Source organism: Bidens hawaiensis, unplaced genomic scaffold (genome assembly GCF_021521415.1).
Source record: "Bidens hawaiensis isolate Kalapana, Puna unplaced genomic scaffold, B.hawaiensis_p1.1 tig00009662_1, whole genome shotgun sequence".
Taxonomy (NCBI): domain Eukaryota; kingdom Viridiplantae; phylum Streptophyta; class Magnoliopsida; order Asterales; family Asteraceae; genus Bidens; species Bidens hawaiensis.
In genome coordinates this window covers 497272-522316 of record NW_027491725.1, presented here as the reverse complement: position 1 = coordinate 522316, position 25045 = coordinate 497272, and the positions used below count along the sequence as shown (strand labels likewise).

The following is a 25045-nucleotide window of genomic DNA, read 5'->3' as shown; positions in this document are numbered from 1 at the left end:
TTTCTGGCTCTGGGTGTTTTTGTTATAGTTCTGATATATTTCCGCATGCGTTTGACCATGTTCTGGCCAAGTGTCGGATCATACATCCAAATTTTATTAAGTATATGTTTAGGTAAAAAAAAAGGTTGGTTTCGAGTTTGAATTGAAGTTCGTATATTTATTCTCTTACGTCTGTCCTTACCTATACTATTGTTCTTTCCGTTACTGGGCAATTTTTGGCTCAGCCGTGTTTTCTTGTTTTGTTTTTCTTATTTTGTTTTCAGGTAATCCGGGATTCTGGGAATTTAGTGATGAGAGATAAAAAAAAATGAAGTTCAAGCTTCTAAAAGTTAATTCATTTTGTTTAATAATATGACGTAGGTTGCATTAATTTTTGTTGTATTTTGGATTGTGGCGTTGATTTGATATCTGTAATAGTAACACGTTAGCCTGTTCCGGGTTGGGGTGTTACACGTATGAACTACAATCTTTTTAAAAAGCGGTATCTCAGATGGTGCTTAGCTGCATGCATAAGTTGCGTGTGAAGCCCTCTAAGCCAACGCCACAAGTAGGGCAGCTTTGTATTCTACATAAAAGAAAAAGAGTAATCTGAAAGAACTTTAAGGATGCCCATACATGTATGCACAATTTTTTTTTCTTTGATAATTAGATTAATTAAATATATGCAGAAATAAACCTAAGAAAAATTCAAGTAAGAACAACCTAACAAGATTCTGTAAATGCTATTGAAGCATAACAAATGAGAGCATTGCATTTGTTTATGTGAATGCTGCACTGGGAAATGAAAAGTTACAAAAAGATAGAATCATTTATATATTTTACATAAACAAATAACATCATATATTTAACACCACAAATATATCTAAATATATGTTACCTAGGCTTCTTCCTTCCCACCAATGGTTCTCTTATTCACTTCAATATCATCAACCATTTCAATACTCATTTTATTCCAGTTTTCAATGCCTTCATTCTCACCGTTACTATCTGCATTATAATTCTGCACTTTATACCGATGTTTAGATGCCAAAACCAAAAAACCCAAAAAATTAATAACTCCTAGAATCGCAAGCAGCCAATAGAAATTCTCCAATTTCCCCTCATCTAAATCATTCGTTAACCAACTCCCGTTTGTGGCCATGTCAGTCAACGAAACCGACACACTACTCATAAAATAACCCATAGCTAAACTACTCAAAAACAGGCCCGTACTCATTGACTTCATCCTTTCCGGTGCTTCTCTAATAAAAAATTCAAGCTGGCCCACATATGCAAAAGCTTCACCCGCACCCGCCAAGAAAAACTGTGGGACCAACCAAAAAGCCGAAATTTTCTTTAATTCATTTATGTGCGTTTCGCGTCTTTTTTTCTCGACAGTAGCAGAAGCAACCATTCCTATAACAAATAGAACGAGCCCGATTCCAATTCTTTGTAAGCTTCTGAGCCCTTTTGGATCATGGGTTATCTTTCGGGCTAAACGGACAATGACCCGTTCGTTAAGAGATGTGAATAGGAGAATTGATATGAATAGGAAAATAGAAAAAGAGCCTCCGGGTATGCTAAAGGTTCCAACTTTTCGGTTCATGATTGCTGCTTGCTCCATAGTGAATGTGTTCATTTGAGAGTAGACTGTCCAGAAGAGTATGCAGGTTGACCATATTGGGATTAGGCTAATGACCATTTTGACTTCTTCGACTTCTGTTACGGTTGAAACTATCCATGGGTTGTTTCTGTTTTCATCCGAATTTGCATAATCAAGTAGGATGGCTGCTTTGTCAAGAGGCCTGTAAGGTATAGAAGAAAATTTTAGTAGGCTTCTATTAAGTGATACATTATATAGAAGAAAATTTTAGTACTAGTTGACCCGTTTGACACGTTTAGATAAATTGGTTAGACAGATCATATTCGGTTGAATAGTTCACTCGCCAACCTGACATCTCTAAAACCTCTACGTTCATGCATAAAGTTTAGGGACTTGCGTGCGAATTTAGCAAAACGTTTAATGGTTTTTTTTATATAAAAAAAGGCTGGATAAAAATGGTTTTTAAACCATAATTAACACATTAATTATTGATAAAAATTCAGTATAGAAAACACGAAATGCATTTGTGGCCCGACCCAGCCCGTTTCATCATGTAGTTTTACTAGTTACCCAACCCGACCCGCTGACACACAATTTTTCATCTTTATTGATTGTAAGTTATGTTAATATGTTCCTTGAGGAAGATATTAAATAATTCTTTTATACTTTTATTTTTAATATTTTTTCCACAAAATCCTTTCGGAAACAGCATTTCTACATACCTGAATTTAGTAGTATGTGGAACTTTCGAGTTACTATAACCATTCAAAAAGCCCGGGTTCGCAGGGTACGGGTGATTCCTATTCTTTATAGCCAAAAACACGACTCTCCATATAACCGTTAACGGACTCCCTTGAGGTTTCTTGAACCGATACATGCGGGTCCCACAAACCAATACAATAACCGCAATAATCATAGTCCCAGCTGAAATCCCATACCCCAATCCTCTACCCACATCATCTTGTATATAAACTAAAACTGTAACCGCAAAAACAGACCCGAGGCTAACACAAGTAAAACCGGTTGAAAAAGTAGACCACTGCCTTTTCCTCTTTAGGGTTGGAAGCATCGAATTGGTCTGACCCAAAACCTGAAACGTTTGACTTTATACCGCCACCACCTAATGCTATGGTGTAAAGTGCAACATAAAGCATCGCGAGTTGACTTCCGCTAGCTTCTATACATTGTTGCGTTTTCGTTTTGTCACAATGTGGTGGTTTCATGCTCGGGATTGATGTTGCTAATGTCAATAGTGTCACACCCTGTTTCGTGATGAAAAACTTTGGTTACTTTTAAGTTAATATCTTTTAATGTTAATCATACAGTTTTAAAAACCGTAAATTTGGACCAAACCATATAGACTTCAAATCAGATTAACCGATCAATTTTCTTTTGTTTTGATGGATGTATCGCTTATACTAGTTTAAGACCTATTGTTTTAACTATGATCTATAAGACATTTAAGATTATCTTTAAGCAAGTGCTTATAAAGTTTTTACGATTGTTTACTTAAAATTGACCCATGAATGAACTCAAATCAAAAATAGAAACTACGTGTTATTTAATCATGGCTCATCTTGACATAGAAACTACGGTTCGGTTTGGGTTGGTTTTTGGGCTAAAACCAAACCAAAAATCGCCGTTTGGTTTCGATTTTTTCAGTTTTCATTTTGGTTTTGTTTTTTCAGTTTTTGATCTTGAAAATTTTAGGCCGAAAAAAGATGGCCCAAAATAATGAATTTAGGTTAACTAGTTAATTATTATACATTTGACAAAAAATATTTAAGTTACATATTTATTTACTTCTTTCAGATTACTTAAAATAAAAATAAAAATCTAGAAATTCGGTTTTTATTACATGCAAAATCAAAACGGAACCGTAAGTTTGTTTTAAAAAAAACATAAAACCAAACTGTTGGTTTTTGTTTTGGTTTGGATTTTTTTGGATTTTTCGGTTTCGTATCGGTTTTTGCACACCCTTAATTGTTAGCAACAAGGTATCAAAATCGTCAAATCCAAAGGGACCAAGCATGTATATAATTCTAATATATACGAAAAACATGATACTTGGTTACTAACCACAACACAAATAGATGCAAAGATAGCAATGGTTAAATAACGTCCAAGTTTAGCATCTGCCAAGAATCCCCCAAACAAAGCTAAAATATTGAGAGCTCCCATGAAGTTTGTCACCGTGTTCGCAGATTTTGACGACGAAAGATGCAATTCTTTATCCAAATATGTCACTAGATTCATTGATATCCCCATCACACATATTCTTTCCGAGAGCTCGGTTCCTACAAAGAAACATACATTGGTTAACATTGGTTAATAGTTAGACTTGTAAAGTTATACACAAACTCAAGTAAAAATCATTTATACCTACCTAAGATAGCCCGGGTGCAAGCCACCCTCCGGTTTTCGAGTGGTCAACAGGATTTCCTTTATAATCAACCGCGTCATCTTTGTCGGTTTTCGAATAGCCAAAACCTGTTATAAGGAAAGTTTAGAATCACAATCATAGAATGAATGTGGGTATGATATGAAGTTGTTGAAGAGAAGACTTACCATTTTGGGTGTGTGAGTTTTTGTGTATGTTAAGGTACAATCATATCTTTAACATAGAGAATATTTGTAGGACAAAAGTTAAAAAGAGGATAGGGGAAAAGTAAGATGAATGATAAAAAGATGTTGCTAGAATCAATCTCCCAAATCTTAGGTGGAGAATCCTGTTTGACGTGAAAGGTGTTTAGGTTGTGTATATTTGTTGTTTGAAGATAGTTTTGTTAACACCGTTTGTGTTACTCTAGGTTCAGGTGTTACAGGATAATGGTTAGTGGAATAGAGATCAATCAAAGGCGTTGTTCGATAACTTATATATACATTATATGTGAAGAGGTAGGTCCCAGCAGAGCCCAGTTGGACCCGCAAGACTCACCTTAAACAGGGACGTCTGCGCAGAGACCAACTGGATCCGCAGGACCAACCATGCTCAGAGAAGTGACGTCCTTACGCGCAGTATGCAAGCTGGTCCCGCAGGAAATGCCTCCCATGGTGAAGGACTCCGCCTGTTCCCGCAACCTCGGATACAAGCCATGAGGGAAGGCCACCCGCGCAGCATGGCTACACGCACTAGGCACTTAACTCTCCCCAGTGTCACCTGAAGGAATGAGCAAAGGCGGGAGGGGGAAAACTCCCGCCTAAATGAGCCAGTCCGTATGATGGAGGATCTTTTGTGTGATACCTGACGAGGTACAGACAAAAGATCTGACCAAGAATGCGACAGCTCGCTGACAGCAGCATGGCAGACAGCACGCCACAGCACTGTGACCAATAGCCGCCGCCTACCCACCAACTCCTGCCATATCACGTGCCTAGCCTGTTGTTGGCAGAAGAGGAAGAGTGCACGACACGCCTGCTCTGTGTCAGCCGCTACCTATCCACCACTCACAGGCAGGGCACGTGCATAGGTTACAGTTGGTAGCGTGTTGGGCCGGCTAAACCCCTTGGAAACCTACCTTCGGCTATAAATACCCCAAATGGTATGATCATCTTACAACATCTTATCTTATCATATATACCTGATATCTGCTCTAGCAATCTCTTAATATACTTTTATATTTAAAGAGCAATCTAGTCTGATTCTCACGCCGGAGGGTGGTCACAAGGAGGAACCCCCCCCCCTTCTCAGTGACGAGCTCACGGTGTCTGTTTTGCAGGTTATCAGAAGAACCATCTTCCAAGGGTTTAACCCCTCGTGGGAAACAGCTCTCCAACCCCCAGGTTACCAGTAATCTGCCCGGGGTCCGGTTAGTGTTTCTTCATTGGCGCCATCCGTGCATAAAGCTAGAACTTCATTTTTCTCCAGTTTTTTCAAACTTCTAGAAAGATGGTTAAAGAAACTCCGGTAACCACAACCCCAGCTACTGGAGGGAATACCGGCAACACAGTTTTTACAAACACTACCCCGGTTACCCAAGCCGGGGCAAGTGAAGTAAATTTTACGAACACTACCCCAGTTACCCAAGCTGGGGCAAGTGCAGTAAATAATCGCCCACTGGGATTCACCGATACCCAGTTTAAAAAACGAACAAGACTCCCCCGCCAAACTCTCGATGAAGTTAAGGCATGGGCGGAGGCACGACAAAAGGAATTCCAAGCTGAGTTGGACGAACGCTTGCGTTCCGTCCAACAGGCCGACGAATTCGAAGAATACTTGGACAATGACTCGGAGGAATCCGACTCCGACGCGAACCCTCGCCATAGGGCAAAAGGGAAGCGTAAGGAAACGGACTCCCAACCGAGAAGGCATTTTGGACAAGCCTTCAAACCAAAAAGCACAGGTGGAAGTTCACGAGACTTCTCCAAAACGTACAGACCGAACGTTGCAAATGCGGGAACGTCCAAATTTGCAAGGGACATTGCGGAAGCAATTGCCCCAAAAAGTGCCAAACAAATGCCCAACATAGGCACTTATGATGGTATGTCCGACCCAGACGACCATTTGAACAGGTTCATAGCAGGGGCAACCGTCAGCAACTGGACGGAACCCACGTGGTGTTACATGTTTCAAATGACGCTGGTGGGGGCTGCTAGGGTTTGGTTTGATCGTTTACCGGTTAACCACATTTACGACTGGGCAGACTTCCAGCAGAAGTTTAGCCAACACTTCAGCCAGCAGCGAAAGTATACCGAGGAGCAATGGACAATCCTCAAATGCACACGGGAAGAAGATGAATCTCTGCCAAACTTCATCACTCGCTTCAACTCAAAGAAGTTAAGTTTGGGCAATATCAGCGAGGATCTTGTTCGCGCAGCCTTCATCCAGGGCGCGCAGGACCCAGAGCTTATCCGCACCCTAACGGGTAAAGATGGAATGCCATCCACATGGGATGGCATCATGACAGCAGCTAAACGCTATGCGGAAACGGAGAAGCAACTGGGTAGAGACCTTCCGCAGAGCACAAACCTTTACACCCAGAGGACGAGAGAGGACAACGTCCTCACCGCCCGATTGAACAAAAAACGGAAGCAAGGCATTTGGCAGTCAAGGGTAAACTTCGACACCTCATCCGGCTTACAGCACCGATTGGGTGAAAGGGATAATGTAAAGCTGCACCGGAACTCCAGATGGACGCCACTTACCAAAAGCGTCACTGACATATTTGCTACTGAAGAGCTCCCATGGCCAAAGCCTCCAGTAATCCGACATCGTCACGATGCTGATCGGAGCAAGTACTGTGACTATCACAGAACAAAAGGCCACAACACTGAAGAATGCATAGACGTAAAAGACATGGTCGAAACATTCGTCAAAGATGGGACGCTCGCACACCTCGTGGCGAAATAAAAGCTAAGCAGGTAGGCAGGTGCGTGTGGAACCATGGCTGGGGTAAACATGAATAAAAAATCAGCTTCAATATGGAGACTACATGCTGCGTAAAGAACGAGATCCCGAAACAGGTGCGTGTCGGCTCGATGGCACTCCTGTCCCAACATGGAAGGGAGTTCAATTACACAGTTTGCATGTAATCAATTCCAATTTGTACAGAAAAGGCCAAGAGCCACTTCTAATGGAAATGATTCTCTTTCAAATATCGAAGCTGATGATTTTACATTTAATACTTTTCTGGACACTAATATGCCGGTTTTCACCGCATAATTACGTGAAGTCATTGCATGGGAAGGCGGTCCTACCCGCACGAACCCAATAACGTGACAAACCTTCACGCAGGTCAGTTGAAGGGGAAAAAGTTCAGCACCCAAAAATGAAAGTGCCGGTCTATCCGCATGAATCATTAACGAAACTGAATAACCTATCAACAACCGCGCGTCGAACGGTTAAAACTATCCAACACTGGTGACGGCATTCACATTACGTGAAGTCGTTGCGTGGGAAGGCGGTCTTACCCGCACGAACCCAATAACGTGGCAAACCTTCACGCAGGTCAGTTGAAGGAGAAGAGTTCAATTATTCCATTAAATGAAAGTGCCGGTCTATCCGCACGAATCATGAAAGGAAGATGAACACTAACCTATCAACAACCGCGCGTCGAACGGTTAAAACAATCCAACACTGGTGACGGCATTCACATTACGTGAAGTCGTTGCGTGGGAAGGCGGTCTTACCCGCACGAACCCAATAACGTGGCAAACCTTCACGCAGGTCAGTTGAAGGAGAAGAGTTCAATTATTCCATTAAATGAAAGTGCCGGTCTATCCGCACGAATCATGAAAGGAAGATGAACACTAACCTATCGACAACCGCGCGTCGAACGGTTCAAAACAAAATTCTTAAAAAAGTAAGAAAAACCTACACGCAGGTTAGATAAAAGTTAAAGTTTAGCCATCCTACCAAGTGCAAGTGACGGTTCTACCCGCACAATCACGAAGGAGGAAGCGAAACTTTAACCCACTATCAACCACGTTCAAAGGTTCTTATTCTAAACACTTGGAAAATTGCTATTTTAAACTAAGTATGCAAGTCATAAGTTTATAAAGCAAAGAATCCAATGAAAGGAATAACAATCGTATATTTCAATGATATATTACAACAGTGGCCGGGTAACTACCCGCCTAAAAGAAATCTATACAAAGCTAAGTCTATCCTAGCAGTGGGAAGGGATCTTCAGGATCAGGCTTCAGGGCCACCTCCGCTTGGACCAGCACCGTCGGAGAGCGGCTGCCCAAGGAAAGCCTTAAGGATGTTTAGCCCATCATCAGCAGCAGCAGCTTCATTCACCTTCTCCACCACTGGATGCGGGAAGGCAGCGTACTGGTTCACAGCTTGGTCATAAGCAGCTTCAGTATTAACATTGAATAAAGGGAAGTTGGAGGGCGGAAAGCCTCTCTCAGCAAACCCAAGACCAAGCAGGAAGCCAGTCTTCTCCCCATCCTCATGAGAAGCGTTGAGGGCTGCGCTCATCGCATCGTCATAAGAGGTCTCTGAAAGGACCCGACGCACAACCTACAAAAGAATACAAGTTAGAACATTTTCTAATTACGAGCGGAAAGCGTAAAGAAAAAGATAAAGATACCTGAGGCAACGCTTCTCGAAGCAGCCATTGGAGGGTAGCTTGACTTTCTTTGTAAGCACGTTCGGCTCCGCTTTTATCAAGGTTGGCAAGTTGAACTTCCTTGGCGGCAGCCTCTTCGACGCTTTTGAGTTTCCTTTCAGTGCGGTCAAGCACCCCCCTCTGGTCAAGGATCTCCTGCAGCTTCTTGGCATCTTCCATTGCCAAGGCGTCATGAGCATGCTGAAGAGCCTTTAATTTGCATTTAAGCTGCTCATTCTCTTCGCGAAGCGGCTCAGCAACAGCTTCAGCCTTGGCAGCCCTCTCAGTTGAGTTTCGCGCAGTCTCCTTAGCCAGCCGAAGCTGTTCATTCACAGCTTGGGCAGCCTTGGAGCGGGCCTCGAGTCGCGCCTGGACTTCAACCTCGAGGGCCTTGAATGCCCTCTCCTTCTCGGCGGCGGCAGCGGCCAACTGCCGGTTCTCCTCCCGCAGAGCCCGCGTCTCAGATATTTCTTTGGCGCGAGCTGCTTTTAACTTGTCGTTTTCACGACAAAGCAGCTCGACGCGGGGCTGCATCCGGGCTTGGAGAACCCGAAGCTCATTGGTTAGCCTACCCTCCTGGTAGCTAGCCATGGCTTCCCCCAACGCACCATGAGGAGCAGCGTGGCGAGCCCAATCCACGCACTCCACAGGGGTGCGAAGGGTTGTTCCTCGGCGTATGTTCCATCTTGGAACATACACTTCATTGGAATCCGACACTGCAAAAGAAACAAAGGCAGTTAGGAAAAGATGACAAAAATATACAAAGGAAAAAGAACCCTACGTACCTGTAGGGTCAATAACAGGCCGATAGCCGCCAAACCCATCACCTGAACCTAAAGGAAATCCATCCAACAGGTCAGGTAGACGGGAAGGTGGCATAGATCGGCGGGAAGCCCGGCGCGTACCTGATGGTCCGGCCATCGGTGCCGGTGGCGCAGGTATAGTGGCAGCCGCTGTGGTAGCCATTGTTGGCGCCACCTCCTCAGCAACAGTAACCGCCGGCTCCGTGAAAGATGCTGTAAAAATTGCACTCACGGCCGGCGGAGACAACTTCTCAGCTGGAACAGCCTCAGGAAGGCTGGAACCAGCGGAAGCAGGCACAGACGCCTGGGTCGACGCCTCGGGAAGGCTGACCGAGCCTTCCCTCATTGGCGGGGGAATACTTGCTCCAACTCCACCCTGGAATGCGTCAACATCCACACCTGCACAAGCAAAAGTGTTAGAAAAATTTATTTGAAACAACAAATCTAGACAAGAATTATGGGGGCACTTACGGGGTTTCTTGAGCTTGAACGTACGGACGAGCGGGGGCGAACCCGATGGAGCCGGCCTCTTGACACCGGTAACCGTCGTCGTCGCTGCCTCCCCGGAGGTAACAGCTACAGCCTCCGGAGCGGTGGTCTCCTCACCACCGGGCTCCCCCGCCACCTCTGCACTATCTGACTCCGAGTCAGATAGGACTACCGGGTCGGCCGTAGAGGCCACCTTCTCCTTGCCTTTCCCGACGGCAGCCTTTTTCTTCCGCACCAGTGGAGGACCTTCTGCGGATTCCTCAGAAGAAGAAATGTCAACTCCAGCAGCAGGCACAGCATTGAGAGGTTCAGGGTAGAAGATAGGCTTACCTGGCCGTCGGTGGCTCAGGATCTCTTGGCCTGGCGGGTAAACCTCCACGAACCGACCCGCGGTCTGCTCTAAGATGGGCAACTCGTTCTCGTCCAGAGCACGAGTACCCATCCGCGCGGGACCATCTTCCTCCCGCGGGTTCAGGAGCGACTGAATATCGTTCCCCTCTGAAATCAACAAGAAAGTTAGAAAAAATCGAAGTCAGCAAAATGAAACAAGACGTACCATAAGGGACAGAGTTCGAACCATATTCAAGGACGATCGGAACCTTATCCGCATTCGCCGCCTTCCACACCCGGCTCATCCCCAGCATCACCATCGCCGACTCCGGAAAACGGAAAACCGGGGACTGGACCCGGGATATCTTCGAGAACCATTCCGCCTCCTCGTAGTTGAGGGCGGGAAGGTTCGGAAGCGCCTGGCCATTCTTGAACATGGCGATGGGGATGGCGCGAGCGGATATGAAGAAGAACTCTCTTCTCCACGAGCGAAGACTCCGCTCGGTGGTACAAATCTTTAAACCCTTGATACGGGTTGTAAGAGTGTACCACCCCTGGATGCACCTCCAAGTGTAGAAGGTCATCAGACGGTCAACGAGGGGCTCAAGGCCCAGTATCCGGCACACCCACTCAAAGTGCCGGACCTTGGCAATGGCCATGGGGTGCACCTCTGTCAGGTGCACACCGTGCCTCTCCAGAACACGGTACACAAACTTTGTCAACGGAAACCTAAGGTTTCCGTAGACAAAGAATGCAGCATAAACCCCGATCTTGCCACTAGGGGCATCGTACACAGTATGGTGGGGTTCAGGAAACTCAGGCTCGAGAGACTCGAGCATGAACTTCCTGACGATATACTGGTACAGATCGACAGGAAGAGAGCACTGGCATTCGCCAGCAGTCTTCTGGTCATCAGCATCATGAGAAGGCATGGTGGAAGAAAGATGAAAAGAGATTTCAGGGTAATGCTTTACTGAACAGAAAAATTCGCCGGAAATTACTTGAGAAGAAGAGATGAAAGTGAAAAGTGTGAATTGCAAATAACCCTCTCCCCCTTTATATACTAATCGCAATTAATGCGGTGAATTTAATGCGAAGGAGAGAGAATTCGAAGGTGCAATGAAACTATGACACGTGGCAAAAAGCAGACTGGCAACAGCTGTTGACAGGACGTGTGCCAGTAATTTCGCGGCCACGCGCCCGAAAAATCGCGCCCACGCGCCTGAAAAAGCGTCTGGAATGACCATATAATGTCACGTCACCATAACTTCCTGCACGTCCTGACACAGTCAGAAGAAACCGTCGCGCGACGTTTCAGAGGTTTGGACTGTTCCTATCTTTCCACCAACCTTTCGAATTTCAAAATTCAAAATTTAAAAAGAAGCGGGAAAATACCCCCTTACATTGGCGAACAAGTAACCATAAGACGGATGCGGGTACAGTGTTAAGGCAAAACCCTTCACATACCTAGCACCCGCAGGGAATTGAAGCCAAGAAAACCTTGGCGAACAAGTAACCATAAGACGGATGCGGGTACAGTGTTAAGGCAAAACCCTTCACATACCTAGCACCCGCAGGGAATTGAAGCCAAGAAAACCTTGGCGAACAAGTAACCATAAGACGGATGCGGGTACAGTGTTAAGGCAAAACCCTTCACATACCTAGCACCCGCAGGGAATTGAAGCCAAGTACCTCGGCAACCAAGTAACTATAAGACAGGTGCGGGTACAGTGTAAAGGCAAAACCCTTCACATACCTAGCACCCGCAGGGAATTGACGCCAGGAATACCTTGGAAGTAAAGTAACCGTAAGACGAGCGCAGGTACAGTGTTAAGGCAAAACCCTTCACATACCTAGCGCTCCGCTGGGAATTGAAACCAAGAAGGATCTTCTGGGCAATGCTTGCGGAAAAGGAAATAACATCCCCGCATAGCGGGAACGTCGAGAACTACGTTGTTTGAAGCTCCAGGATGGAATTGGTGGTTTTAACATAATTGATCACTATGTTCAAAACTACCAAAACCTCATGGAGAATCCACACAACTGGGACTCAATGCTCCTGACTTGCAAGGAGGTTACAGACCTACCCGCATCATACCCAAAGACCAAGCAGGAAACTCGGGCATTTCTGCAAGTGACAAGGACTTCCCATGGAAAACCTTACAAAACCCTTTTCAAAACCCTTTTAAGTCCAAAAGTTCACCTCACTTTATTAAACACGCATGAGAAGAACATTGGACTGGGGGGACTTGAAGAGGTAGGTCCCAGCAGAGCCCAGTTGGACCCGCAAGACTCACCTTAAACAGGGACGTCTGCGCAGAGACCAACTGGATCCGCAGGACCAACCATGCTCAGAGAAGTGACGTCCTTACGCGCAGTATGCAAGCTGGTCCCGCAGGAAATGCCTCCCATGGTGAAGGACTCCGCCTGTTCCCGCAGCCTCGGATACAAGCCATGAGGGAAGGCCACCCGCGCAGCATGGCTACACGCACTAGGCACTTAACTCTCCCCAGTGTCACCTGAAGGAATGAGCAAAGGCGGGAGGGGGAAAACTCCCGCCTAAATGAGCCAGTCCGTATGATGGAGGATCTTTTGTGTGATACCTGACGAGGTACAGACAAAAGATCTGACCAAGAATGCGACAGCTCGCTGACAGCAGCATGGCAGACAGCACGCCACAGCACTGTGACCAATAGCCGCCGCCTACCCACCAACTCCTGCCATACCACGTGCCTAGCCTGTTGTTGGCAGAAGAGGAAGAGTGCACGACACGCCTGCTCTGTGTCAGCCGCTACCTATCCACCACTCACAGGCAGGGCACGTGCATAGGTTACAGTTGGTAGCGTGTTGGGCCGGCTAAACCCCTTGGAAACCTACCTTCGGCTATAAATACCCCAAATGGTATGATCATCTTACAACATCTTATCTTATCATATATACCTGATATCTGCTCTAGCAATCTCTTAATATACTTTTATATTTAAAGAGCAATCTAGTCTGATTCTCACGCCGGAGGGTGGTCACAAGGAGGAACCCCCCCCCCCTTCTCAGTGACGAGCTCACGGTGTCTGTTTTGCAGGTTATCAGAAGAACCATCTTCCAAGGGTTTAACCCCTCGTGGGAAACAGCTCTCCAACCCCCAGGTTACCAGTAATCTGCCCGGGGTCCGGTTAGTGTTTCTTCAATATGCCTCCGTGTATATCTTTTCCTTGATTACATTTAAAGAGTCGTATACGTATAATAAGGTGTTTATAATTGAAAACCAAGGCTAATCCTTGCTTCCTTTATTTCCTTTATTGTGCATATATTTTAAACTGTATTAAGGGTAGGATATTAGTTATCATTTCATTTTCTCTGTGTTATTTTCCTTGTTACAACATGAATATCTTTTTAGTAGAGTTGTCAAATGTTCTCTTGTGTTAGTGGTATATATTTTTAGTATTAGTAGAGTTGTCAAATGTCCTCTCTTACTTACATGAGAATATGAGATATCTAGGTTCAAATTATGACAGCTAAAAGAATCATTTTTAAATAAAATTTATATTAACTAAAATTAAAATCGGTTCAACTCAGTTAATTGAATTGGCCACGAGTTCAAATCAATTATAAAACATGATATGATAAACTTATCTTATGGTGATATAGGTTTACACATAATGAAAGGTCTATATTGATGGACCTCCAATATATGTTGGACCGGTCATCAAAATCATTTGTACCTTCGGATTTATGACATTTGGCTAATTTTAAATTTGTTATCATGAGTCAAATCTAACATTTTGATTCGTTTAAGGCTTAAATTTTATCATTATTCCAAGTAGATTCCAAAGTTATTTAATTTGCGTGTTACTTTAGGTTCAGGTGTTACAGGATAACCTCAAAATCGAAAATTGACTTATGCCTTTGTGGATATCGTTTCCTTTAGTTTTTTATCACAGTCGTATACGTTATAATATACTTATAAAGTGAGATACGAAGATGCTTATTATAGAAACACAAAACCAATTCTCTAATTCCTTTTGTGTACATAAAGCGGAGGCTCCATTATCAGCATAAGTGGTAAATCATGGGCATAATAACTGTTTTAAGTTTATTACAAAAGTAACAAATGTAACATTGACAAAAAGGTGTATTCATATTCTTCGATAATTGATACAATAAAATAGAAGTATTAGAAAAATAATATGTTTTGTAATTCACATTAGAATTTCAACAAAACACAATAAACACTTTGATAACAGTTAGTTTTTTTAGTATGTATCAAACAATTTAATCGTCATCTTATATTTTTATGTTGAACGATGAAAAAATATTTAAATTAAATATGTATATTTGACTTTTAGAACCAAGAGGTCCTAAACTACGGATTTTTTTATCCGTGTACGGGTTAGAGAAAATGACAAAAAAAATGCATTGCAAACAGTATGAAACCACAACCTTTATATTTAGCTGGCGTTGGCAATTTTGATCATAATCAAATTATATAAGCGATAAACATCAATTTAAATTGAGCATCTAGTGAAAATAAAATGGGACAGTTATCGTTGCATAATGTAGCATACAAGCACTATTTTTGTTCCATCAAATGGAAACGTGTTGCACAACTTTGAAAGTATTCAAATTTGGTAAATATTGTTCCCTTTCATATCCAGATGATTGAAAAAAGCTTATTCGAATTCGAATTTTAACATTTATAATATAAATAAACTTGTAAAGGCTATTCCCATTGTTTTCATGCTTAATGCAAACATAATTTTAGTTCTTAGTCAATTGTTTGTGTAGTACAATCTTTGAAGGATTCGGATGCAATCAAAGAGTAATTTATTTGGTAAAATATTGTTCGCTTGCATTATTCGAATTCAACTTTTGGCATTTTATCATTAATAATGTAAAAGTTATTCATATCGTTTTCATGCTCAATGGTAAAGCATCTTCTTTATATCTTCTTTATAGTACTTTTGGACTTTGGGCCATTAATATTATGCATATAAGATGGACTCAAATAAAACAAAAATTTACGTGTGGGAATATTTGTTTGACAAATGTGACTTCAAATGTATTTTAATGAAATAATTAGTTGTTGATTAATATGTATGATATTTTTTTTTTTTCTAAATAATATTCATCAATCAACAAAAATACTAATTTGAATTGTATAGGAAAAATGTACTTTATAAAGCTGGTAAGGAGTAGCAAGCAACTCATTCTATGAAAATTGTTTTTAATTTTGAGATATTGGTTTAATAAATTAAAACCTTTCTTATCATGAATGATTCTAATATATACAACAGTTTCTGTCTTTGTAGGATATTCTCAGTAACGGTCCTAGAAAATTTTCTCATAGGGGGCGGAAAATTTTGTTTTTCGGATGTTAATTAAGAAGGATTTGTTGTCGGTCGGGTGTTAGTTTTTTCTTGTTAAGTTGAGCCATTGTATTTTAATAATTCAAGTTTATTGTTACTTCTCCTTTGATTTGTGTTTTATACTTAACTTATGATCTAGTGAAAATAAATTTTAGTTAACTAAAATCTAACAAATGATACAAGAGTCATATAAATTGAAAAAACGAAATATAAAATATAATCATAAACGTAAAATAAAATGTGACATTACTGCCAATAAGAAAACTGTGAAAACTACAAACATTCTTATTACATAATAATAATAATAATAATAATAATAATAATAATCTAACAAAACAAATTAATCTAAAACTAATAAAGAATTTAAAATTCATTATCTTTTTAGAAAAGAAAAACTTAAAAAAAAGTACATGTACCATGCTCTCACTTACCCACACTCTCTTTTCTTATACTTTATTATATAAATAATTTGCTTTTATTTTAATTTATTCATAGCATGTCTTCTTCTTCTTCTTCATTTAAAATAACCAGGTCATGAACAATCTTTCCTTTACTCTCTTCTTTCTTTTATGGTTCTGCTCGTGTTCATGGGGGGGGGGGGCGGTCGAGATTAGACAATATATATACTATTGAAGGAAAAAAAATCCAAGGGGGGCGGCTGCCCACCTTCCGAACCACCTAGGTCCGCCCCTGGATATTCTTGATCAACAAACACGATATGATATCTTATTTTCATTTGTGTGTATTATATGACAACATAGTGTGCATTTTAGCATTAGTACACACATGTTGAGTCAATGAGTCGTGTTAAAACATGTAAAATTTAAAGAATATCAATTTGGTTCAGGTTTAAACGGATTCTAACAAAATTAATGAGCCAGGGTTAAAGTGATGATTTGGGGGGGCGGGGGATATATTTTTTTGAATCAAAACTTCATCTTATTTTTTTATGGTGGTCGGTGGCAATAGCAAACCGGTGCAAAGATTGTGAAGGGTGGTGTGACAACAAGCAACAAGAATATGTGATGCTTTTCATTATATAGACTCGTTTTACATTATCAAGTTTTATAAAAATGAATCATTTATCGCATTATATATAAAACAAATGAAAGTTACTTGAGTAAACTTTTTTTTATGAACTCATTGTGCATTATTATATCGTTTAATACGGTATGAAACAAAAATTGCTACAACAAATCATGACTATTTATACAATTATATATACTTCGATTCGATTAAATGTTTCTCAAACCCTTCGAATAAAAACGCAATCGATGTTATTTCCAAATTTTATTTGTGTTATATATTATTGTTGAGTTGATAAAGGTTAGCTAAAAATTATTCAAAATAATATCTCTACGAATCTACCTGAATTGTCTGTTATGATTCTGTTGTGGCTCACCAAATCTCCAACTTAACTATGCATATCTTAGATATTAGTGCGGAGTAACACATGGCATTTTTTATTTTTTTTTCTTTACCCACCTATAAAATAACTATTGTATGTTAGTGTACCACCTAATAAAATCGTGCGTGACCATCTACTTGTAAGTTTTCACACCTTAGCTTTAACCAAGGATAAACATAATTACATTTAGTTAAGCTAATATACCACTTAATAACATATGACATTAACATACTTTTAGATTGCTTATCTAAATTAAATGACTCAATTTATTAAAGAAAAAAGTTATCTTTTTATTAAAATTTAGTTAAACAAGAAATATCAATGGAATCTTCTATGAGAGGATAACATTCTTTCCAACTTATTGTTTACTTAAACATGTCTTCTCCTTTGTAAAACAACACAATTTTAACATAAAAATGTAAACTGTAAATTGTATTTCTTGTAAATTGTATTATATAGAAACAATATTTGTAATTTGTAACATAAAAATAGTTTAATACATACAATTTTAGTATGATGAAACATAAAATTGGGCTTCACCATTAAACTCAAGCAAAAAAAAAACACAATTAAAAATACTATACATGGTTCATCGTGTAAAGTACAAACTATTACTTAATAAGATGCATGTAAATCCGCATTCTGTAAATAATTTAATCTCGCAAAAATTCCAACAAGTGGTGCTGTGTTATAGGTACATGCTTCCGTTTGCATGTAATTTCCTCTTTGATCAAAAAATTCATCATTATGGTTGGGTCCACCGACTAACGCCCCAACCACAATATTAGGGTTCGGGTCCTTAGACCCGTACCAATTGTCATAACCTTGAGTGCACCCAATGAAGCCTTTGTTCTCTCTATAGGACACAATTGATGCACCTCTATGGTGAACCCTTGTAGGGAACCTTGGGCCAAAGCCCACTAGATAACTCATGTTCATTGGGTTAGAGCCCAAAATATAATCCACTTGAGATTTTGAAAACTGAAAAAGCTCTTGAGGGGTAACATCTCCTCCATCACATTTTAGCTTTTTATTATTGGATTTAGAGAGTATATCTGAGTATACCATTGTCAAAAATGACCCCGAAGAAACGTATTGCATGTTGTTCCATTGTCTAATGTATATGAGCCCGCCAGGGGTAAAACCGGCATTGTTTTTGGTGCCGTTGTTTTTGTTTAGACATGAACAAATGTAGTACTCTGCTTTTGATTGGTATTGTTCTAGAATTCCTTTGTGCTTCATATGTTTTTCGTCGGTAAGCAACTACACAAAAAGGACACGATTCATTTGTTAAAATACAATTTTGAACTTTACAAACAGTAACTATTAATATAAATATAAACTAAAGTACAAACTTTATAAACAAAAATATATTTGTCAAAAACATGTCTCCCATTGCAACATGAAAATCACACACCAATCATGGAGGAAAACAAAAGAAAGTGATCATTCTCAATAAGGCCACATACAATATCATATGGGTTTGTCCACTGAAGGGTCCACTCTCACTCCAATCATAGTTATTATATAATTTTAGCTAGTTATTTCAAAGCTAATTAATTTTTAGTATAATGCTATTATAGAAACATGTTTGAAAATCGACATAACCGGTTAAATCAGACTGTTGACTTGTCGGTTCAGTTATGACTTATGAGCTAATTGATGTGACATAAATAAACTGGCTAGTTAAAAGTTAACCATACAAAACTGGATAAAAACCATTGAAAAAAATGAATAACCGCCAATGTTTGCCTCCTTCCTTAACTAAACGGTCAGTCTTTTATAAGGCTACCCATGAACAGTTATTATTGGTTCAACTACGGGTTTACATTGTATAAACCCTTATATAGGCCCATAGGGCCTATAAACGAACCAAATGATTAAAAACGATGTTTGTTCATGTTCATTTGGTCGTTTAACCTTAACTGAACGAACAAGAACAAATTTTATTGTTCGTGTTCGTTCATTAAGAAACGTGTTCATGTTAGGTTATGTTTGGTCGTTTATATTATCTGTTATATATGAATGGTTCATGAACATAACTTAACGAACATATATAAACGAAAACCAATTATGAATAAACGTGAATATCAAAATTAAAGTCTAAAATAAAAACTGAAAATTAACTTGTCCTTTAAATTTGGCTTATTGCAAGTGTGCCTAACAAAAGGTTTTAGAATTAGAACTCAAATTGATTTATAAATGAATGTAGAATGAACATAAACGAGCAGAGTATAAATGGATGTAAATGAACGTTCGCAAATGAACATAAATTTAAGAATACTAAAAGGCCTTCTATCAAACCTTTTATGGACTGTGCACATAACGCTCGATTCATTTACGCGCTCCCAGTTTAAATTTATGAACACATCACACTCATATTGAATAATATCTTACTCATAGCTAAAGATGATCTGAAGATCAAAGTCAAACTCATCTTGCTTTTAATAATTAGCTTTTCTAAATTGAGCTTTGACCATTGTCATTCAACTATAATGAGATGTTTAGCTTTTTGTGGGCACATTATGGGTTATATCAAGATATAATATTTGATGTAACTGTAATTTAGTAAAGATGCTTAATTATTAACTGAACAAGTGTCTTACTTCTTTCTATTTTTTTTAACATATATATTCTCTGTTTTAATTTATATTGAGTATTTGTTAAACATTCAATCATACCACGTTACATAAAATAAACATTTATGAAATCATTTATACAAGAATGTATTTCTGAAAGTCTACTGTCTTAAAATAAAATACTTGTCAAAATATTTTTTATATTAGAGGTTATATAAATAAGGTTATTTGCAAAAACATATGACTACTACATATAATTATATTGTACTTTTTAGGTAAGAAAAGATTTTTTAATGATGAAAAATGTGTGTGGAAATTTAAAAGAATGCATGGTAGATAGGGACATAAAGATGTGAAACCCGAACACCACATTTCTTTAGACATATGGCAAGGACAAAAGCTTCAACCCCATGTGCCAATGACCATCAAAATAATTAGCCCACATATATACTATTGCCCTTAGGGCTGTTCACGAACCGAACCAAATCAAATATGGACATGCTCATACTTGGTTTGGTTTAAATGCGAGTTGAACTTTATGTACATGTTAGATTTAAATATAAAGTTAACTTTATATTTAAATCTAACATGTACATAACCTAAAATCTGATTTTTGTATTAAGTTTTGAACCTTTTAGTTAATATCATTTGAAAACCATTCATCATGATAATACATCAACTTTAATGTGATGATCTCTAGAGTAATATCTATTAAAAGTTAATCAATCAATTATAATAATCATAATGCTTTAATCATATCTCATCAAAATTCAATCCTTCAATGAGTATGCATGTAAGTTACCATAAAAATTACTAAAGTATGTATTTATTTATATAGCTATGGGACCAAATTTTTTTTCAAATAGGACATAACTCCACAAGTGAAAACTATTTATTCATTCATTTCATATCTAAGCATTCAATTAGCGAAAACTATTTATTATTCTCCTTGGGTTAAAGACTTTTCCATTCAAAACCGAAAATTGAATTCGAATTCGCCTTAATTTCGATTTCAATTAAAATGGGATTGGATTTGAGCTAAAATGCAATTTGGGATCCTAAGTTTTAACAGAATTAATTGAAAGATATAATCTTGATTTCACATATGAACGCTGGTTAATTAATATGAACAATAGAAAAGTAAAGGGGTGAATCAAACAAAGAGTTTAAGATAAAAGAAGATAAAGATTAAAAGATAAGTTAATTGTTATATGAACATTTTTAGAGTTAGAGATAAAATATAAAGTTTATTTTATACAGTGGCGGAGACATGAATTTTTTTATATGAGTTCGGAATTTTTCGATTCTTGGATTTGATAACTATCCAACGTTAAAGTTTTCGGGTAAAGACGGGTCGGTTCAGAGCATATAAAAAATGCAATATCATTACTGTATTGTCAATATTCAATAAAATAAACATTTTAAATAAAAACGAGGGTCACCGCCTTAGTGGTCACCGAAGCCTTGGAATCGATGGACGATAATGCTGGAGTCGACATAGATGTGAAATGGGCGAAGGCGGCAGGGCAAATTTCAAAAGTTAGAAGGTACTATAGATCATCGGACGTTTGGTTTTGTTATTTTGTAGCTATTTTACAATTTCATATTTTATTTAATTATTATTTAAAATTCATATGTTAATTGAGGGGCATTTTTATTTTGAATATAACCAGAACTTTTAACACATGTTTATAATAATATTCACTAAATTATAATTAGTTGGTTATATAAGACACAAATACTAAAGCTCATCGTTCTATAACTCCAAGTTTTTATCGAGCCATTTTATTATATGTAAATTGTATTAAAGAATTTGATCAAATCTTACGCTTAGTTAGAAGTTTTGACTACAAATATATCTTTAAAATTAGTTATATCTGTATTTTTTTTAATACTAACAGAAAAAGGTATATAAATAATAATATGTATTAATATTATAGGTAAAAATACTTTGATAGGCTTATTTAATTTTCATGTTAAGGAACATAAGATTAAAAAATATTGTAAATAAATAAAAAAAAAAGCTAATAAAGGAAACTGATAAACTGATAAGGTTATTAGCTATAATTAAGAATTAGAGTTGGAGTGGAAAACGAGTTAAGGTTATTATAACTAGAGGTGTAAGGTTATTGTATTTTATGTGACTTTCATCTAACAAGCTGTTAAAATATCGTGTGTTTTGTGTTCGAATTCGGGACCTAATATCCAACATTATATTTATCAAAACCGACAACCTAAACAAATTAGCTATGGCCACACTCATTAAAAACGTGCTGGTTTTGGGGAGACTTGAGTGTACGAAAACTCTAAATCAAAATCAAAAATAGCAAAAATGGTATACATGTGCAATCGAGTGATCGAAATATAGTAGAAGCGTTGTACCTGAGATACGAGGACTTGAATGCCAGCGTATTTAACATCCCAGCTGAATTCGGTGATGGACCACCCAACGCCACCCAATAAATGGGCGTTATGGATCACGTAATTTAAGTAACGCTGGTTGTCGGTGGCTTTGTACAACCATATCGCTGCCCACAGCAGCTCGTCATTGTACCCACTTACTGACGTGTAATAATTCTTTACCACCCCAATGCTTCCGTCGTATTTTCCTCTGTATTTATCCCCAAATTCGAATAACTACAAAAAAAGTAAGTACACAATATCAAATGGCTAATAATCCAAATATAAAGATATCGTAATAAACAATATGTTACATAAAAAGTTATATTTTAATTTGGGTTTAAACCATAAAAAGAAAAACTCTATATACAATAAGTAACTAAATCAATCTATAATAATATATATAAACGAAGACATAAAAATCCTACGTGTCGCGATGTGGTCGCTCCCTCTTTTTTTGGAGTCACCAGATTTGCTTGATTTTTAAATGGAGGCTTCTCATGCATTTGATCCGAATTCATGGATATGGGTCTTACCAAACCCAGATATTCCTTAAACGGGTTATAACATCTCATTAAATTAAAAATTATTCTCACCAAATTATTGATGTAAAAATCCTATAAAATAGAATATAATAAAAATTAATATCTTATTTATTTTAAAAAAAGATATATATATTATTTAAATTAAAAAACCAATTTGATTGTAAAAAAAATAAATGGGTCTTGGGTCTCATCAAACCATAAATATATTATTAAATTTCATAAATATTATTTATAATTAAAAAACCAATTTTATAGTAAAAAAAATAAACGGGTCTTGGGTCTCATTAAAACCATATATCTTTTAAACCGAGTTATAACACCTTATTTATTTGTGAAACAATTTATCATCAAACCATAAGTATATTATTAACTTTCATACTGTAAAAAGATATAAATTCATAAAATAAATAAATATTAGAATAAACAATATAAAACAACCCCCCCGTAATACGGGGGATAAAAACTAGTATTAATATATAATGATAAATGTAGATGTTTTTCGTTAAAAGATAACAAAATTAGCATATTTATTACATCTGATATAAATAAACAGTTTATATTCATGTCGCTATATTTACTCTTAGAGTTGGAATGTCATTGTGTTAACTTTTTACAAATACATGCATTTACATGAAAATATAAGAATTTTATTATATTAAAATTGAACCTCACATTGGTTAATTATCATTTCTCTTCCCGTCACTTTGTTATGTGTAGAATTTTACTAGATATAGTTGTTGATTTATTTTCTAGTAGTTACGGAGCATTATTTTCTAGTAGTTTTTACTTGTAACGTTTGCTTTACAAGTTGTACGTCGTATTTAATGAGTAATATAAAGTTATGATATATAAATTACTATAAGCTTTTTTACGATAAACATTTTATGTGGTTAACCTTTATACGAAAAATACCTCTTGAGCATGATGCAGTAGCAAATGCGAGTAATGCGGGTTCGTTTCCCTAAGCACAATCGACGCCGCGGCCATAGCCGCAGCAGTTTCTCCAGCAAGATCCGACCCGGGATTATTCTCATCAATTTTATACGCTTGTCTCGACGTCGTCATATCCTCGGGCCGTTGCCAGCAATAGTGATCCGTGTATCCGTCACCCACCTATCACATTACCAACAACAATAACATTTAATTGCCGCATCAACCACTTGTACCGTACAAACATTCACAGCCTTGATGTCAGTTACAAATTTAAATTATTTAACAGAATTCAGTTACAGTTATAAATACGAGTAATATATTTACCTCCGCCCATAACACATTGGGACTCGTGTGAGCTTTAATGAAGTAATCCGTTCCCCATTTAACCGCCTCCATCGCGTGCTGCAACTCGCCGGCGCCGGAGATATACTCGCCGTAGTCAATAATACTCCACGACAGCATTGTGACGGTGAACGCCATCGGTAAACCGAACTTCACGTGATCTCCGGCGTCGTAGTAACCGCCAACCAAATCCACCTGCTCAACGAAATTGAAACTAATTAACAAAATAAGCTAAAAACTTATCGGAATCTGTCATGACGGTGACGTACGCCTTGCTCGAGGCCGTCGGTGAGGCCGGAATGGTGGCGCCAGGTGACGCGTTGGTTGTAGGGAAGTCTTCCGGAGCGTTGAGCTTCGAAGTAGATTAATGATTTGGTAAGAGCGTCGGCGTAGTTATAATGTGAAGTGGTGGATCTGGTGGAGGTGAGAATGGAGAAAAGAGATAGAATGAAGAAGCAGAAATGGTGTGAGATTGATAATGATAATGGCTTCTTATTATTATTATTATTCATCGTCTTCTTCTTCTTCTCCATTTTTAGGGTTTCTGTTTGAATTCAAAATGTATTCAAATAAAATAAATAATATTATATTATATTGATTAATTATTTCTTCCCTCCTAAAGAGAATTTAGGAGTGAAGATGGCGTGTGAGAGAATCAGGGAGTCTGTCTCGTGGTCTTCGTTTTATAAAGTGGCAAAAGATGAAATTCCATTACATATGTGAAAATGGTTTTAATTTCAATCAAAATGGAAATAAATAATCTTAGTGTTTTTTATTGGCCGAGACTAATCTTACATTTATAAATCACTATTAACGGTCTAACGTTTTCAACTATTTTTGTCTCAATAAAATCCCGTTAAAAAACAATTCGTTAATTTTCTGAGTTTCAAACTAATTTTTAGTTTTTTTTATCAAAAGAAGGATACGAGCCGACTAATATAAAACTTATATCGAAATGGTAATTCAAATGGCTTATTTTTTGTTAATTGGAAATTCAAATGCCCGAATTACACTGTTTCATCATTTGGATCACGTTTCGAGATAAGTTTTACATAAGTCGACTATTATCATTTTTCCGATCAAAATAACTAAAACATCTGTTGGAAAAACTCGGAAAAAAACTGAACGACGTTAAGTGTTTTTTAACGGGGGTCCATTGTGACAAAAATAGTTGAACGGTGGGACTGTTGGTAGTGATTTTTAAATGTATAATTAT

General features: G+C 38.3%; 1 protein-coding gene and 1 pseudogene across 2 annotated transcripts; both read right to left on the bottom strand.

Annotated features, from left to right (window-relative positions):
* Positions 1-641: 641 nt before the first annotated feature.
* LOC143533380 (protein NRT1/ PTR FAMILY 6.4-like) lies at positions 642-16358 on the bottom strand (annotated as a pseudogene). Its single transcript, XR_013135341.1, has 5 exons — positions 16289-16358; positions 3965-4072; positions 3662-3879; positions 2305-2844; positions 642-1784 (listed from the first exon to the last, which is right to left on the bottom strand). The product of XR_013135341.1 is annotated as a protein NRT1/ PTR FAMILY 6.4-like (transcript).
* A 1236-nt stretch (positions 16359-17594) lies between these two features.
* LOC143533332 (endoglucanase 11-like) lies at positions 17595-24512 on the bottom strand. Its single transcript, XM_077028155.1, has 5 exons — positions 24099-24512; positions 23812-24024; positions 23467-23667; positions 21992-22246; positions 17595-18293 (listed from the first exon to the last, which is right to left on the bottom strand). The coding sequence occupies exons 1-5, from the start codon at positions 24360-24362 to the stop codon at positions 17646-17648; spliced, it is 1581 nt and encodes a 526-aa protein (XP_076884270.1). The 5' UTR covers positions 24363-24512; the 3' UTR covers positions 17595-17645.
* Positions 24513-25045: the final 533 nt, after the last annotated feature.

What these genes read in the sequence shown, in the direction of transcription:
- LOC143533332 (XM_077028155.1), bottom strand. Translation starts at nt 24,362, where the DNA reads ATGGAGAAGAAGAAGAAGACGATGAATAATAATAATAATAAGAAGCCA. An exon ending in TACTGCATCATGCTCAAGAG is followed by an intron (nt 22,247 to 23,466) that starts GTATTTTTCGTA and finishes CTTTTTTTGTAG; the next exon opens with TTATTCGAATTTGGGGATAA. An exon ending in TTCAAGTCCTCGTATCTCAG is followed by an intron (nt 18,294 to 21,991) that starts GTACAACGCTTC and finishes CTTTTTGTGTAG; the next exon opens with TTGCTTACCGACGAAAAACA.